The 17,951-nt window shown below is 31.7% G+C and overlaps 1 protein-coding gene across 5 annotated transcripts in view; it reads right to left on the reverse strand.

The window, feature by feature from the left end:
• Positions 1-2,377: 2,377 nt before the first annotated feature.
• The window catches only part of Ints13 (integrator complex subunit 13), a 29,332-nt gene continuing 13,758 nt past the window's right edge, over positions 2,378-17,951 (reverse strand). For 3 of the 5 annotated variants that reach the window (XM_058576298.1, XM_046435800.2, XM_058576299.1), the window contains exons 7-17: positions 17,421-17,549; positions 15,709-15,793; positions 13,006-13,095; positions 12,720-12,827; positions 11,571-11,749; positions 10,298-10,468; positions 9,869-10,023; positions 9,297-9,527; positions 7,697-7,836; positions 3,460-3,595; positions 2,378-2,730 (exon numbers count right to left, since the gene is read on the reverse strand). In XM_058576298.1, coding sequence (XP_058432281.1) covers positions 2,691-2,730; positions 3,460-3,595; positions 7,697-7,836; positions 9,297-9,527; positions 9,869-10,023; positions 10,298-10,468; positions 11,571-11,749; positions 12,720-12,827; positions 13,006-13,095; positions 15,709-15,793; positions 17,421-17,549 — 1,464 coding nt within the window. In that variant the 3' untranslated portion in view covers positions 2,378-2,690. Of the gene's footprint in view, positions 2,731-3,230; positions 3,309-3,459; positions 3,596-7,696; positions 7,837-9,296; positions 9,528-9,868; positions 10,024-10,297; positions 10,469-11,570; positions 11,750-12,719; positions 12,828-13,005; positions 13,096-15,708; positions 15,794-17,420; positions 17,550-17,951 lie in introns of those variants that run through there. The other 2 variants (XM_046435804.2, XM_058576300.1) reach the window with 2 other exon arrangements.

Raw genomic sequence — 17,951 nt, forward strand, 5'->3', positions numbered from 1 at the left:
AACTTCCCAAGCTGCTGGGATTACAGGAGTAAGCCACTGCGCCCAGTCCAAGCCTGTTTTTGTATTTTATATAGAGACAGGGTCTCACTGAGTTACTTAGAACCTTGCTGAGTTGCTGAGGCTGGCTTTGAACTTGTGACCCTCCTGCCTCAGCCTCCCAAGCCGCTGGGATTATAGGCATGTATCACTGTGCCAAACTATGAAGAACTTGTTTCAATATATACAAGCTGTTAAATTTAGTTTCCATTGAATAGATAGGATATAAAGACAAATATGCAGATTGAACCATATAAAATTGTCAATATTCAATTATGTTTTTAAAAATATTTTTTAGTTGTAGATGGACATAATTTCTTTTATTTATTTTTATGTGGTGCTGAGGATCAAATCCAGTGCCTCACACTTGCGATGCTAGTACTTAATTACTGAGCTACAGCCCCAGCCCTCATTATATTTTACATATAAAAATGGTAGTTTCAGGGCTGGGGGTGTGGCTCAGTGATAGAGCACTTGCCTAGCACATGTGAGGCACTGGATTCCACATAAAAATAAATAAATAAATAATGTTATGTCCATTTACAACAAAAAGAAATTTTTTAAGTGGTAGTTTCACATGGTTCAATCTGTTTACTAATTTTTAAAATTTTTTTTTAGTTGTAGATGGACACAATACCTTTATTTATTTATTTGTTTTTAATGTGGTGCTGAGAATTGAACCCTGTGCATCACACATGCCAGACAACTGCACTACCACTGAGCCACAACCCCAGACCCCTATGTTTACTAATTATCACTGAAATAAAGATCTTAATCAAACTTCCTAAATACAAATTCAGATTCTGCTTTCTTAAGTCTAATGCTCCAAATCCTTATGATAATATGGGATTTTCTAAATCTGCTCACTTTGACAGCATATCCATAACAAATTAGTATCTGAATGCTTTTGTTTCCCACATGTGAAATTATACTGATGGTTTTAATTGAAATGTGCCAGAAACATCAAAGCAAATAACTTGAGTGCCTCATAAAACAACCTCAAATGAAATATCACATACTGTTTTGCCCAGAAATAAAGGTACCTTAGTTCACTGTTTAGTCAGGAATATAAGTGAATTTTGAGAACTCAGACATTTAATTTGTAATGGTCCTTCCAAAAGCAAGCTCTGTATTTTTCAGACTGATTCATAATTCTTATATGATGCATCAATGTCAATCAATCTATAGATTAATAAATCTATATAAATTGTATTGATAATTGTTACATGTCCATATACTGATTCTGAATAATATTCAAATACTCTCGGAATTTTTGGAATAAAATCTCATAGCATTTATGGCTGCATATACTAGTTTGTCAAACATACCATGTGGTTAGAGGACCTCTAAAATTATGCCTTAAATTATAATTATAAAAATATATGGGAATGGGGCTGGGGTTGTAGCTCAGTTACAGAGTGCTTGCCTCGTACGTGTGAGGCACTGGTTTCGATCCTCAGCATCACATAAAAATAAATAAAGCAAAGGAAAAACAACAAAAAAAGAATTTAAAAAAACTATGGGAAGGCCTAGGGTTGTGGCTCAGCCGTAGAGCGCTTGCCTAACACATACGAGGCACTGGGTTCGATTCTCAGCACCACATAAAAATAAATAAATAAAATAAAGGTACTGTGTCCAGCTTCAACTAAACTATATATATATATATATATATATATATATACACACACACACACATATATTTTAAAAATATATGGGAAAAAAAGAAAAAAAAAGATTGCAAAGGTTTAAAAAAATTTAAAAAAAAGAAATGAACCAATAAAAATTTAATAAAATAACATTAAAATATCAGCTAAAATAATAAATAAATAAGATTTTAAGAGAGTAGACTCTCAATACAATTGAAAGTGCAGCTGTTCTTGATGGGATAACTTTGATTCCTTCAATCATTAACTCTGGACATAAGATTCCCTTATAGAAAAACAACACAGAAAGCTTTCTCCTTTTCTAATAAATACTCAAGGAAAAAAACTGAGAAACCTAGAAATAGTGTTTGACACTAAAATAACATGTCTCTTACAACATGTTAGAAGCTTCCAGATGAAGCAGTACAGGAAGAAGGTTTACAAAACATTTAACATAAACCATGAATTTCAGAGGAATAAAAAGACCAAAATACACACACATACATGCCCACCAATACAAAGGCAAAATAATTCAAAATAAACAAAACATTCTTCCTTAGAAGAGCACCCTATATATGATGCAGAATAACAGTAAAATTTTATGTAAGATTTCAAATCTTACTTAAACTCTATAAATTTCTAAGGATTGTCCGTTATTAAATGAATAATACTTTTTTCTAAAGTAACTACTCCCAGTATTTTGCATTTCAGATTTTTAATAGTTTTATTTGGCAAAGAGAAGCCTAAGAATTTTTTTAAAAAACATTTCCAGAGGGAACACCTTTTACCGTAAAATAAACTTGTGTGAGTTGGAAGGACAAATCTCAAATGTATATTTTTGACTTATATGCCAATTTTATAATTAGTACAAAAAAGATAGTTGTTGAAATATTTTAAAAATGTAAAAACCAGTCCAGGCAACATAGCTATACAATCTTGCTGTAAAATTACTTATATCAAATTCTTGCCCAAAATATTTTTTCAATATACTAAATTTCTTCAAGTCACTCTTCACTGACGGCTAGCTTTTCCATTTTCTGTTGTTTCCATCCTAAAAAAAAATAGAAGAGACAAAAATGAGTTGGTAAATTAAAACATTAACTTTCCATATTTTTTCCACTTAATTATCTACCTGGTAGATGGAAACTAAAATCTAATATATTTATTCATAGAACAGAACATGAGCACTTTAGGAAAGGATTAAAGTTAGGGAGTTAGCCCAATTTCCTTATCTTGCAGATAAATAAAAACAGCCTGGAGAGATTAAGTGACTTTCCCAAGGCTGAATTTCAAAGGCCACCAGTTTTTTCCTATCACTCTCCCTTCTCCAAGCAAATATATGGGAAAAAAAATCTCTATCATTCAGTCAAGGATTTGTTTCCTTTTCCATTAAGAATTCCTTCACCAAATATATTTTAAGAGAATTTCTTCTAAAAAATTTATTAAAACAATCAATATTTTTAATATTGTATTACTGGATAGGAAAATATTTCCCCCTTGTTATTTTATACAGATTAAGTATTGCATACTATGTGTTCTTTATAGTTTTCCCCTCTCTATGATGCTTACCAAGCACTGAAAAAAATAATGCTGTACTTTCAGGGTCATAAGCAATGTGGGTATGAGTACCTAGAATCAAACAATTTAATTTGTTTATTCCTTGTAGGTAACACATATCAATTCATCATAATAGTGAAAAATTGCTGAACACAACAAATAGTGAATAATACAGCTATATAAGCAATTAACAAAATCAATTTCTAAAATAAATAACACACACCCATTTTCCTCCTTGAGATGTTGATACAACTCAGCTCTGTTATTGACAGAGTTCAAACGTCCAGCAAACTCCTGATGTTTTCTGGAATTGGCAGTATTGATTCTATTACTCCACAAGGATAATAAAGACACTGGCCCTGGTATTGTATTAGAAAAAACAAAAAGGTAAGAAAATGTATTACTACAAAATTTAGAAGTTTAATAAACTTGCCTTTAATTCTATTGTTCATTTTACACAATTAGGAAACAGCACCTTTATCATTTTCTAAAATTTATGTTTCAGGGTCCCAAGAGTACTAGCTATTTCAGTGACTCCTGGAAGAACTCAGATGTCTAAAGGTGAAATTACAGTCATGACTAAGAATTATTACAGCAACAGAGTAAGAATATACAGATAGATCAGTAGAAGGAAAGACAAATTAGACACAAACTAGAGGACTCCATTTACAGCCTTCCCATGATCTCTGCCTCCAGAGGAAAAAAAAAAAACTTAACCAAATGTGTGTAATATTTCTGCCAGGAAAGCCTGTTAGAGACTCAAGAGTCCAGGGTTTTTACACAGGGGTTGATTATATAAGCATTCTCTGTCTAGCCACAACAATCAAACTTCTAGACTTCCAGAAGAAAAGCTAGTATTAAGTTCAAATGTAAGGAAAAATTACTTTATCATCTAGGGAATGTTTCAAAAGCCAAGTTCTGAGATGCCAGCCAAGGGCCAAACTTGCAAGCAAGATTTTCTAATGAAAATGATAAGACAAAAGAACTACAATAGCCAAAACAATTCTGAAAAAGAAAATAAAAAAAATATGTAGAGGATTCTTCACTATCTGACTTCAAAACTTAGGTTGTAGTGATTATGACAGCCCTGATTGGTGAAAGGAGACACAGACCAACAGAATATAAGAGAATCCATAAATAGATCCCACAGAGAGTCAATCGATTTCTGATAAATATACAAAGGCAACTTAATGAAGGACAGTCTTTTCAATAAACACTTGTGGAACAATTAAGACACTGTACACACACACACACACACACACACACAATGAATACTGAAACTATGCATGGTGGCACAAAACTGTAATCCCAATCTCTGCTTGGGAGATTTGAGGTAGAAGGATTGCAAGTTACAGGATAGTATGAGCTACTTAGTGAGACCATGACTCAATATAAAAAACAAAAAGAGGTGGGGATGTATCTCAGTGGTAGAACACGACTGGGGTTCAATTCCCATTACCACAAAAAGAGAGGGAAAAAAAAGTCTGAAGCTATATAGCTCAGAGCACCTGGCTAGCATACATGAGGCCCTGAGGCCCTGAGTTCAATCCCTGGTACTGAAAAGAAAAAAAAAGATCAAAAAGAATATTGACCCATATTTTGCACCTTACATAAAAATAACTCAAAATAGATTATGGCTTTTAAAAGTAAAATCTAAATTATAGAACTCATAAGAGTTAGGTTTCTTTACATGTAACACCAAAAGCAAAATAAAAACAAAAATTGGTATATCAGACATCATTAAAATTAGAAACTAATGTTTTGCAAAATTCATCATTAACAGGACAAGCTGGACACTTGGAAAAATATTTGCAAATCACATATCCAACAAAGGACTTGTACCTAGAACAAATAAAGAACTCTCAGAATGCAACCATAAGAAAACAACCAACCAAATTTAAAAATGGACAAGTAATTTGAAGGGACCCTTCACCAAATTAAACATACAGATGGCAAATAAGCAAATGAAAAGAGGCTCATCATCATTAGTCAGACAAGACTGTAAACTAAAATAATAATGAACATTAGAACAGCTAAAATAACGATAGTAGATAACCCTGACAATAGCAAGTGCTAACATGGATGCAGAATAACCAGAAGTCTCCTACAATGCTGGTGTAGGTGTAAAATGACGAAGCTACTTTTGAAAAATAACATGACAGTTCCTTATAAAGTTAATTACATACTTTATAAATAAATGGAATAAAAAGAGCAAACTAGTGATATATACACAAAACACAGATGAATCTCAAATGCATTATGCCATGTGGCAAAGCAAACTTCAAAAGGCAAAACAGTATTAAATTCATTACAATCACACATCAGTGGTTACCAGGGATTGGGGACAGTCATTGACAGTGTGTGATGACTACAAAGGGGCAGTGCAGGGGAATCTCAGGGGTGGACTGTTCTACATGCAGATTCAATGTCTAAACTCACAGAACTGCAGACCAGAGAGTCCCACTGCATATACATTTTTAAAAAGTAAATTTTAAAAACAAAATTATTTTTTTTCTTATTACTAAATTAATACATATTCAGTAGCATTCAGAATACAATAAAACACACAAAGGAACAAATAAAAATAATCCATATTATTACTGCTCTAACAACTGTAAATATTTTGATCTTTAATTTAATGCCTATCAACAAAATGACATTCTGTTACTGAATCATACAAAAAAGTTGAACAGATTTTCACCAAATCTAGAGGGCACATTTGGAACAGTACAATCTTAAGGGCAACGTATACAGCAGGCACAAAACTGGGGAGGACTAAAAAGTAATTTTCCAAAGGAAATGAAACTAAGGTATGATAAAAGGCCCATATAAGTAGCTGATCAAAAGAGACATATGATTTAGGTGGTAAAATAGAATGGAAGGAAAAATAAATGCTTTTCCAATATCAGTCTAAATGGAAAGTTTCAAGGGCAAAGAGGGATTTGCAACCAGATTGCTTCTCATAATGGTCCATTCTGCACAATATTTCCAGGGTAAAAAGCATCAGGGATCCATTTAATTTCCAAACAATGATAGATGATAATTCATAATTCATCTAAGTTACAAACCAGTGTATATGTGCATGAAAACTTTTTAAACAAAACTGAGATCATAGTATATATGGATTTATAGCCTACTTTTGACCCCCTAAACTTATTACATATTCATTCATTTACTCATTCATTCAATAAGTAACTGAACTCAGTATAAATGAGCCTGTGCTGGTTGATAATATAAGAGTAAATTAAAAATAATCCCTGCTCTGAAAATATTTCAGACTAGCAGAAGTGGGATGTTAGGATGCAATGTCAATGCAATACTCTGAAGTGCTACCAGAGCAGCAATCCTAGGATACAATGGAAGCACAAAGAAGCAGCATCTGACTTAACTGTGAAAGGAAGGAAGTTAGGGATTTCCTTCTGAAAAAGGAGTCATGACGAAGAGAGAAGAGTAGGCATTTGTGACAATAATTATTCTTGGGCACGCTTTCATATAGTCATCTTTTTACTAATATGTGTTTTGGCTGTTTCCAATTTTTGTCAGTATGAATAATGCTTTTTAGAGTTCTATTTTCCAAGCAATACCATTAAGAGTAAACCTTCTCATTCTAATCAACAATGACATATTTGGGCCCACAAGAAATAAGACAATTCATCAATAGACATTTATTTAAGTCCTATTATTTTCAACATACTCTGGCAAATGCCTGAAAGGCAAATATGGCCAGGCTACCTTAAGGGTGACCTCAAATTCTGATTTCAAAGAAGCTAGTAAACCAAAAAAAAATGTAACACATAATATGTGTACTAAGACAAAAATATATAAAAAGCAAACAAGCTCAACTTCTCCCTAGGTTGAACTGCCAGTAATGGTAATATAGCCAGCCCTGAAATCTTTATGGCCTTAGAAGAGGCACAGTAGCAAAACATCAGTTTGATGATGGCATACCATTTTCCATGTATCCTAAAAGGACTAAACCTAAACCTAGTTTACCCTCAAGATCACTAGGACCTCGAATGATTTCAGGAACTCTCAATTCCGAATCATATCTTTAATGAACACATGAGGAAACTAAACTTCTCAGCCTATAAGTAAGACAGTTTAGAGAAGAATCTGTCTTCAGTAACCTAGTACTTAGGATAGTATCAGGAACATAACCAGATTCAAATTTACATATTTAGAATTTCTTATAGCATAAACTTTATAGTAAAACTGCTAACTTTCCAAAGGCTTCACATTAATGGAGATAAAACATGACTTTTATTTTTTTACTACTGACAAATATATTTACTACCTATATCTTCCAAGGCTATAAACAGAGAATCTCCTAAACAAAATCCAGCAATACTTAGGAGCTCTTCCCCAAAGATACAACAAAATTAAATAACACTATACGAAATTAAGTTTAATTAGAAAAAAATTTACATAGTTACCTTACCTTACCTTAAGTTATACCTTACCTTTTGATTTTTCCACTTGTGGAGTTTCATCCATTTCAACAAGGGGCTTTTTGTTTGGAGGTTCTGGGGAATCAGGTGAATCTTTTATAATTTCAGCTTCAGCCAACTCTTCTTTTCCACGTTCTAAGATTCCTTTCAATCTTTTAGAGGGACAAAAAATTAAATATAGTTAAAATTTTAAAAGTTTACAAATAGTTTAATAATTAAACCATCTCTGCAAAATCCAGGGGCTAATCAGAAACTTCAATCTAAAACCAGGGAAGAGAACTTAACAAATTAAACATAAATATCCCTTCCTTCATAATAAAAATGCAATAATTCACGAATTGGCTGTAAAACAGGAAAAACTAGAGGAAAACTTCAGAAGATAACATTAAAAAGGTGAGAAATAATGGGATCTTTAGAAGATACTTCATAGTTTTAAATTATAAATATGATCAAGAAGTTTACTATCAGCTTTATAATCTATGTACTGTGAAAATGTAGTTCTCACAGTTAGGAACTTAACTTCAAGCTTTTATTGAGTTTCATCAAGGAATAAAAACACTTTCAAAATATTCAGAGGTATATTTGAAGGTCAGTTCAAACTGAATAAGTACTTTTTTTCCTCTTTGTATAGTAAGCCAATTTTGTTTTAAAAGCTCAGTAGCCCTAAGGAAAAAGTAAATTTCTAAAGTTAAAGAAAATAAAACTGTTCTACCTATTTATGGATGAAGTATGAGTTTCAGAATTAGCTTCAAAATATGCCTATGAGGTTGGTGGTGAGGGTAGTGGATGTGAATATACATATATATAAACTAAGATCTGCCATGAATTAATAATTGTCGAAGGTAGATCATGGTTATCTATTTGTTCTACAGATGTTTATGTTTGAAATGTTCCGTAATAAAAAGGTGGGTATATTTTAAAGGAATTTTCTAATTATAATTCCATTATAACATTTATCTCATTGACTGCCTGATTTTATGAGGAAACTAAACTTCTCAGCCTATAAGTAAGACAGTTTAGAGAAGAATGTAGCTAATAAGATATTTTTACGTATAGATCTTTATTACTGTTTTTCAAATTTTACCTTGACATCACAGGATAAATCGCAAACTAAGGGAAAAGAATGTACTACTGAAGAAAGTTTTTGAATTAAAACTGTAAGCTCTTCTGTGCTCCCAAGGGTATTCTGTGCCTAATTTTATAAGCACTTCCCACTTTCCTGTCATTAGTGACTTGCTTGCCTGATTTTCCCATAATACTGTATGTTCTTTCAGGTCAGAGATCTTTTGCCAAATACCTGGCACATCACTGAAGTTAAATATTTTGAAACTAAAGAATAAAATTGTTTTGGAAATTCTTAACACATTAAGCAGGTACTGATAACAAACATGGTTTATGACTTTCAGAAGCTACTTAGGAAAAATTAACATTATCTTTGCCCCAAGAGTAAACACATACCTTTTTAAACCCAAGAATGATCTTCTGGAGTTAAGAATGATAAGACTATAGTTATAAAATGAATAAACACATATTAAATGAAATTTGAATGTGCTATACATAGAATGTGATACAACAAAAGGTATGTGGGGCTGTATCAATGCTAAGAAATCACCTCTCTGAATCTTGCCAAGGTTTCTCCTGTTCATAATCTTTCACTGCTTTCTCTGATTTGTCCTCTTTGTCCTCCCTCTTTCTTCCTCGTTTTTTTCGTTCTTCTTCTTCTGGGGGTTTGCTCCTACATGCCATCAAACATTCTAAGACTCTTTGATGTTTCTCCGAGTTGTTGATATGGGCTCTGACCAGGGTTTCTAATTCATTCCACATGATACGGTACTGTTCGTCTCTGTGGGAAAGATTTAAAACATTCTTAGAAATGTTCTTTAAATAATATTTATCATTAAATAATATTGAAGTGTTACTTGCTACTGATAACAGTAAAAGGAAATAAATATGTTTTGTTTCCCCTCTTACCCCAGTAGCTAATGGTGGAATTCTAAATTACAATATATCTATGTCTGCTATTCTATCATATCTCCATTATTATGTACATGCGTGTGTACACACACACACACACACACACACACACACAGCCTCAAATATAATTTATGCGTAGAATAAATTATCTTACGAAACATTATGTATCAAGTAAATGTGATATATAAGGAAAGTAAGGAAAAAAGCTACCTTTTAGGGCCCTTTCCTCTTGTACCAACTGTGGAAATAGGTAGAGGATCATTTTTCCTTTCCATATCAACTAAGTTGTATATTGTTTTTTGACAGTTTAACACATCTTCTTCTGTCAAAGATTCTTTCACAATAACACTGGCTAATGGAACTACCTGTTAGATTTTTTTTAAAAGAAAAAAGAGAATCTGTCTTGAAAAACAAATATCAAAGCATCTAGGTGACCTTGATTTTAAAATTGACTTTAAAGAATACCATGGTGATATAATCTATAACTACTATTTAATTTTCAACAACTAATTCTTTAACTTGAGCAAACGCACATATTACATTCTTTGCTTGATAAAGGTATAAATTACAAATTTTCTAATTTGTTTCTATAAAGAATATGTAACTAATTTAGGGAAAAAAGTGAAATTATACACTTACCGCTTGCATGTTGAAAATGGTGGTTTGTGAAATAATCATAGGCCAGTAACGGGTGTGTTTTTCTAACTGATCTTTTGCTCGTTCCAAAGGGATCTCAAGACTTCCATCGATTTTATATCTGGGGTCTAGAAAAGGAGTTAATCTGTTTTCCCTCATAAATTCACCAAAATCCTAATGATAACCAAATAAGATAAAATTAGAAACTATTTCTACTGTTTCAGTATGGATTACACGTAATAGTCATTTTCCCTGATGTCTTCTCTCCTGTGATTTGCAACAAAGCACTTTTTCTAACAGCTGTCCCCTCACCTCACTTTTTTCAAACTTGAAACCTATCAGCCTTCATACAAGGGAAATGAAGAAAGCCTCAAAATGCATAATACATTCATGCTGTTTTTTCCCTTTTTAAAAACCCGGGAACATTCATTTTATTTCACTCCTATAATTTAACTCTTTTCTATTATATAAAAGAATGAGTTATTTACATTAGAAGACCAATTTGCTTCCTTAAAAACAGCCTTAACATAATATTACAATGTTAACAGTGGATACTGCTAAATGATGGAATTGTAGGTAATTTACAGGTTTTTGCTTTTGCTTTTAGATGTCTGCAAGCTCTATATTTTCCACAATGAATACTGATGAGCATTCTTTTTAGTTTAAAAAAAAAAGGAAAGGCCTACTAAAACAATTACTTTAAGTACATACACTCTGGTTTATAAAGTATATTTGTATACATAAATCATATTTAATTCTTATAACTACCTCAAAAAGCAGACAGCCATGAAATATCAAATATGAAAATGGGAGGAAGAATGAAAAAAATCAGAATCAAAACCACAGAAATTCTAGCAAAAATACTATTTCTTTGTATGCTCTTCCCGATAAGAAAAAAAAATTAATGTTACTTCAAAGTGGTAGCAATACAAAGACTCAAAAAAAGTTTTTGCTTACCATTTAAATTACTAGAAATTAAATTTTATCTAAAATAGCAGTTCACATGAATTTTCCTTCTCTATAATTCCAATGTGTTAGTATAATCCAAACACTTCCATATACAATCCAGATACTTCTCACTGAATATACAATAATGGAAGACTACATAGTGATAAGTAGATCTTTTGATCAAGTATTAAAGGAAGTTCAACTATTTAAAATAACAATCCACTTCTTCCAAACTCTTTCTTTCACAGATTTTAGCATATTACAGGAACTCAATAACTACTTGCTAATTGATATTAGACTTAAAACATAACATTTATTAAATTCTTACTGTAATCCGGTAGTCTGTAACTCTTCCTCCACATCCTTCGCTAATTGAAGGTGGATCCTCTAGAATGGATCGAGAACTGCTAAGGACATGCAAAAAAATTTCTCCTCCATGGCTACTAAGCATATGACTAATGACTTTGGAACCCGACTTTCGTGGTTGTTCCAACAAAACAGAACGACCTGTCAAAAGCAAGAATGCTATCAGCAATAAAATTCAAATAGATTTATTTATTCCCTTGAGATTTATGTCTAGATTTTTTTCATTTTATTTACTGATTCCCATATTTTAACCAGCACTGCTAACTTAGTATATTTCAATAACTAAAAATCTGAATTCTAGCAATAGCTTATTTTCAGATACTCCAAACTTACACAGAAATTTGGACAGTTTTCCAAAACACGTATAATGGTTTCTGATATAACCAATTTCAAGTTCACATATAATTTTTCTCCTGGACATTTAAGAAGAAAAGTAAGAAAACTGCTGGATAATCCTCAGATTATTAATGCTACAAGATATGTGGGGAGAAGACCCAGTCTCAATTTGCCTTTTATAATAACTCCTTATCACTTCTATTATCATAAATACTTCCTACTTCACATATCCAAACATTATTAAATCTGATTTTACACAGGGTGATAATTAAAATTGTGCTTAACATAGCAATGAGATAGGCTTTATGATAAGGACAGACTGACTTCTTAGTTCAATGATTCCAAAACCTAGCTGATCATACAAAGAGCTTTTAAAATTTAGACTTATAAAATGGAATCTGACACTTTAGACTTATTCAGTCCCTAGCATTAGGGGAAAAAACAATCAAGCTATAATGGTCTATATTATTCTAGATTCTAAAAAAGAAAATAAAGTTAAGACTCCAAAGTCCAAATTTTTGAAAATAAAAATACTTAAAAATATGTTAAATAAAACTCACTTAGACACAATAAATATGAAATTTATAAAATCATCTTACTTTTTAAACCTTAGTGAACCTGTTAAAGGCTATTTCATTTCAGATTTTTAAGTTTAGAACAGTTTTGGCAAATACATAGTTAGATTATGTTGAAACAAATACCTTTCCAGAATTTATATTACTAACGATTTCACTTATAATAATCTCAGTCAAAACCATTAAAGGATGAGAGTTACCATTTAGAAGAAAATTAGTAAGGCAGGAAGAAGGTCTACTATTTACATCTACGGGTGAAATTCGATAAGCTCCAGTACAATAGTGTAATTCTGAAACAGAAGAAAACACTGATTTGAAAGAATATAAAGAAATATTCATTTCTACAATTAAAAAAAAAAACTTGCTTTTTGAGTCCCTAAACCAATACAAATCAAAAATTCAAGAAGAAATTAACCAATCTTTGTATAATACTTGAGCAATCTTTTGATTTGTTCTTTTCTCTTTCAATTGTTTTTAAATACCTACCAATGTTATTTGTCCTTGGTGTGCACCACTTTAAAGTTATCGTTTCTTTAAACGGGCCTTCTCTACTGCTGCCACCTAAGTGGGTATCACCTTTAAAAATTTGTCAAGAAACATTAGTATTACTAAATAGGTCGTAAACTTTAATTGTTTGAACAAGATTTCAAAATGAGTTTAAGCTCTATAAGATGCATACTTATGAAAAAAAAACAACATTATTTTTATAAAGTCCCCTAGAAAAATGCCAAGCAGAATATGGGTATTACCTACAATTAAAAGTAATATGTAATTTCCCTCCAACTTTTCATTAATTAAACATTTCAGGTTAGTACACTGAATGTCATTGGCAAAAATTTCAAGAATCTACAATAATTCCTCCTTACCCACATCGTTACATGACAAAATAACATAGTTAAATACTCAAAGGCTTAAGGAACCTAAAATTAACAACTCATTTTACCAAATCCTTATAAGTTTATTAAAGAGAAACACAGCCAAGGGATCTATGAAGTTGAACTTTGAACAGGATACATTTACATTATTAGTGCTTGTAATACAGAGATTTGACCTATTCTAAAACACAAGGGAGATGTTGCTTGACTTCCTTGACTGGTATGAGTTCTAAGAGGATGAATAGAAATTAAAAGAAATGGAGAGAAAAAAGCATGAAGATTATCAGGTCTGCACAGATGAAACAGAGAGGAGTATGTTTTGAGATAGAAAGGCAGAGAAGCCAGACAATGCAGAGCTTTGCAGGACATTAAAATAGTTTTGTCTTTGTCCCAAGGGCAACAGAAAAGCACTAGAGGGTTTTAAGCTAATGGGAACATGATCAGAATTAGCATTATGAAAATTCATCTTACTGGAGGGTGAAAACTGTATATAGACAGACCTTTTAGGAGACTGCTATTGAGATGTTGGGCAAGAAAACAATAGACTTCATTAGAGAGACAGTAATGGTTGCAGAGATGCAGATGTGAAAATACTGAAGATACCTAGTAGATGAAATCAAGAAAATGTGATAATGAGGCTGGACATGGTGGCACACGCCTATAATCCTAGGGAGGTTAAGGCAGGAGGATTGCAAATTCAAGGTCAACCTCAGCAACTAAGTGAGGCTCTAAAAAACTTGGTGAGAGTCTGTCTCAAAGTTAAAATAAATAAATACATAAAAAGGGCAGGTAGGGACTGGGGATGTGGCTCAGGGGTTAGGCACCCCTGGGTTCAATCCCTAGAACAAAAAAGAAAAGAAAATGTGGTGATGAATTAGATATGAAGAATGACCAGTATCTCAAAGATGATTCTGAGATTTATGCCTTATACAACTGCAAAGATGACAGGGCCATCCACTGTAAGAGAGAACATTAGAAGACCAGTTCAGGAAGCAAAGCTCATTAATTGTTCTGAGCATGCTGAGTTTTCATGGCTGAAAGACAACTATAAGATACAATTTCAAGGTAGAATACACAGATGTGGAGCATAGTAGAGACACATGGGCTAAACTGGAAGCCTACAATCACCAAGTTCCAGCTCTGTTGTCACCTCCTTGGTACAGCTTAACTAACTCTCAGAGATATAATCAGCAGCCTCCTCCATATTCCCACAGTGCTCTAATCCCATTGCTACATTACACATGGTGTCTACATGTTAACATGTACAACTACAAGTTAAGCTAACAACTATTCCAGAGAAATATTTTGTACTATCAACATTTTAACATTTAAATTATACTTTACATATTCTTTCCAAGTTTTAAAAATAAATAATCTAAAAACTGACATCACCTTACAGGTTCTTAGCAATTTCCACAAATTATATTTTTAAAAAAAGTTTTCTACATTCTTTTGTTAAACACTGTTACATTCACATGGTTTTTTTTTTCCTTTCTGTTAGCCACTCACTAGATGAACTCCAAGATTGCTTAGACATGAACAAATGTTACAACTGGCTCATGATCATACTTCAGAATAGTTACAAACATGATCAAAGTCAACCATTTAATTCTCTAATAGCACAATCTACATAAAAAACATTCTACAGATTCAACCAAATGTCAAAGCCTAAAAGCTTTTAAAATGACCTTCAAATCTTAAAATTTCACTGAATTTAAGAACTGGCTGGAATATTGCACTTCATCTAATCCAGCATCTTTAATTTATAAGTATGCAAACTGAAGTTTAGAAATATATGGGACCTGCCAATTGATGGCAAAACTTTAACTAAGTTCTTATGTCCTAACTCCAGTCTTCTCCCTTAAACCATACCAAAATAGTTACAGAAACCAAAGTTTTGGAGATGAGACTTAATGATTCAAAGAAATTTTTAAGAGGAAAAAAACTAATTTAAATTTCAAAATTTTTATCTAGGCAACCTGTAGGTCTAACATTCCTTTAGGTCTGCTCTTGTTCTTTCTCTTTGTTAAGGCCACTTGCCTACAGGAAAAAAAAATGACAACTACCATTTGAAAAAACTTGTGCATTTGAGAAAGGCATGGTGATCTTTCTGAATATTTGCTCAGTTAGCCTACTGTTTCCCATCTAACTTCTACACAACATTAGTATGGCCATTAATAAATAATACTGTCATATAAGTTTAGAGAGATAAATTAAAGCCATTCATGTTTGTTTACTGAAGAACTTCTTAGAGGTGTTTAGTATGCTTTCATATGTCAGATCTTACAAAATAATACTTCAAAATTTCTCTTACCACTTTTCAGGAAATCTACATGTGCATCTTTGTGATGAAGTAGTTCCACATCATAATTGGCAGATGTGTTAGCATGTTGTTCTTCCTGTAGGCAAAATTTAAAACATTTAAAATGATTTGGTTTTGCTTTCTAAATAAGGAAATTATTTATTTTGCTTTTTGTTTAAAATGAGGCCAAATATATTCAACCATAATTTGCTAAAATAATGGGATAGTCTGCTCAGTAATTAAACTATTTAAAGATGCAATAATTTTCAATAGCATTATGAACTTTATTTAGAATCTACTGGCTAGGGCTGGAAATGTGGCTCAAGGGTAGAGTGTTTGCCTGGAACATGTGAAGCCCTGGGGTTGTTCCCAGCACCACATACACAAAAATAAATAAGTAAAATAAACAAGAAGAAAAAACCCCACTGGCTACACATAGATAATGAAGAATTTAATGATTATTTTATGTCAGAATTAACATAGATGACTAATCTAGAAATTTAAAACATTTTTTATTCCAAATGTATTCTTGTTAATGCTTTTTTTACCCAAATATAATGTAATTGAAATAATTTACATAAAGTGAAAATGAAACAGTGTTGAAAAGAGCAAACAGCATCTTTAAATACCTGCAGTGAATTAGTGTAAACACCAATTACATAAAATAGCAAATACAAACTATAAACAAGTTTAGCAACTTGCTTTCATAGTAAATAGGAATTTCAACATTATCTATTTACCAAAAAATGAGAAAAATTGAAGAGAGAATCACACACAGTAGCATACTAATGTCAAATTCAACAAGCAAGTCATCTGTTATCCTTATAGTATTATTCTTATAAAATTACTCATATTAAAATAAACCTATTACATTATATTACTTGTTAATGCTTCTGTATCCAAAAAGTTCTAAAATATAAGATTAAAATTTCTGGAGAAGAATCAAGCCATGGAATAAGGAAATTAAAAATGAAAGTATTATACTCATGCAATTTAGTGTTTATGATGTCATGGCAAAAAACCTGAAACTGGATTATAAACAAGACAATTTGAACTTTCAGGTATAGTGATCACTTTATATTTTAAAAATAATCAATACAATTCAATTCAATTCAATTCTACTCAGTAACAATGCTTCTAAAGCTTCTATTGGTCAGGTATTGTCCTGGTCTTATATGACGTAATAACATAATGAAAATCACAGTAATAGAGTCCTAAGAAAATCCATTAGTAAAATTATAGGACTTATGGATATCTACAGTTTTACAGTTACACAGTAATAAACTAATTGAAAGCTATGGGCTATTTTTTCCTAATTAGACCTATTATCTATAAATATCTTTATGCTGGGTGGGCAAGAATACAAACACAGAAAAAGGACCCACTAGAAAACACAAAGTACGTAAAATCTAATATTACAGCTGTCAGGAAAAGAATCACAGAAAAATAATTTAAAATACCAATTATATTTTAATGAAAATATATTTTTTAAAATTTCATATAACATGTTATTAGAAATAAAAAATATAGCACTTTATTCTGTGATCCTTTCTTGATGCTTTTCAATATTTACTAACCTGGTCAAAGACATTGAATGTGGGCTAGTAAAACAGAAAATATGATATGGAGAGAAAAAGTAAATGTTCAATTAAAATAAATAATACATATCAAAGACGTATTTAAAAAGCAGTTTTCAAATTTAGCAAAAAAAAAAGAACGCCTACCTTCATTGGAATATTTGTAATAGTAGTTGAAGCCAAGTCAAAATGTTGCTGTACTAAAATATTCAATTTGGTAGCAAGATGCCGTCCTGCACGAACACTATGAACTTCACTAGTTAAAACTGGGGACAACTACAGAAAAATATGCAAGAAAAATAACCCACAAAACATTAATTCATTGTAACCTAGTATATTATAACACAAAAAAAATTAAGTACTTTTACTTTTAGAACGTGGGGGAAGGAGAAAAGCCCACAAATTAACCATGACAGTTATTTAGCAAAATTTTCATATATTCATTCAACACATATTAATCAGAGTTTACTACATTATAAATCAAGAACTGTGTAAGTCACTGGACAATACAATGGTGAACAGTCTCCACCCTCCTAAAACTTAGAGTGAAATAATTTTTTATTTAAATATATTTTTAATTTGTATTTTTACTTCTATTCATCTAAGCATAAAATGAATTTGAAGTGACTCACAGAAATACTACAGAAAAAAATAATTCATTTTGTTGTGAAGACAAAA

Source organism: Marmota monax, unplaced genomic scaffold, assembly GCF_021218885.2.
Source record: "Marmota monax isolate L192 unplaced genomic scaffold, Marmota_monax_Labrador192_F-V1.1 WCK01_AAM20220418_F8-fsc00012, whole genome shotgun sequence".
In the NCBI taxonomy this organism is placed as follows: domain Eukaryota; kingdom Metazoa; phylum Chordata; class Mammalia; order Rodentia; family Sciuridae; genus Marmota; species Marmota monax.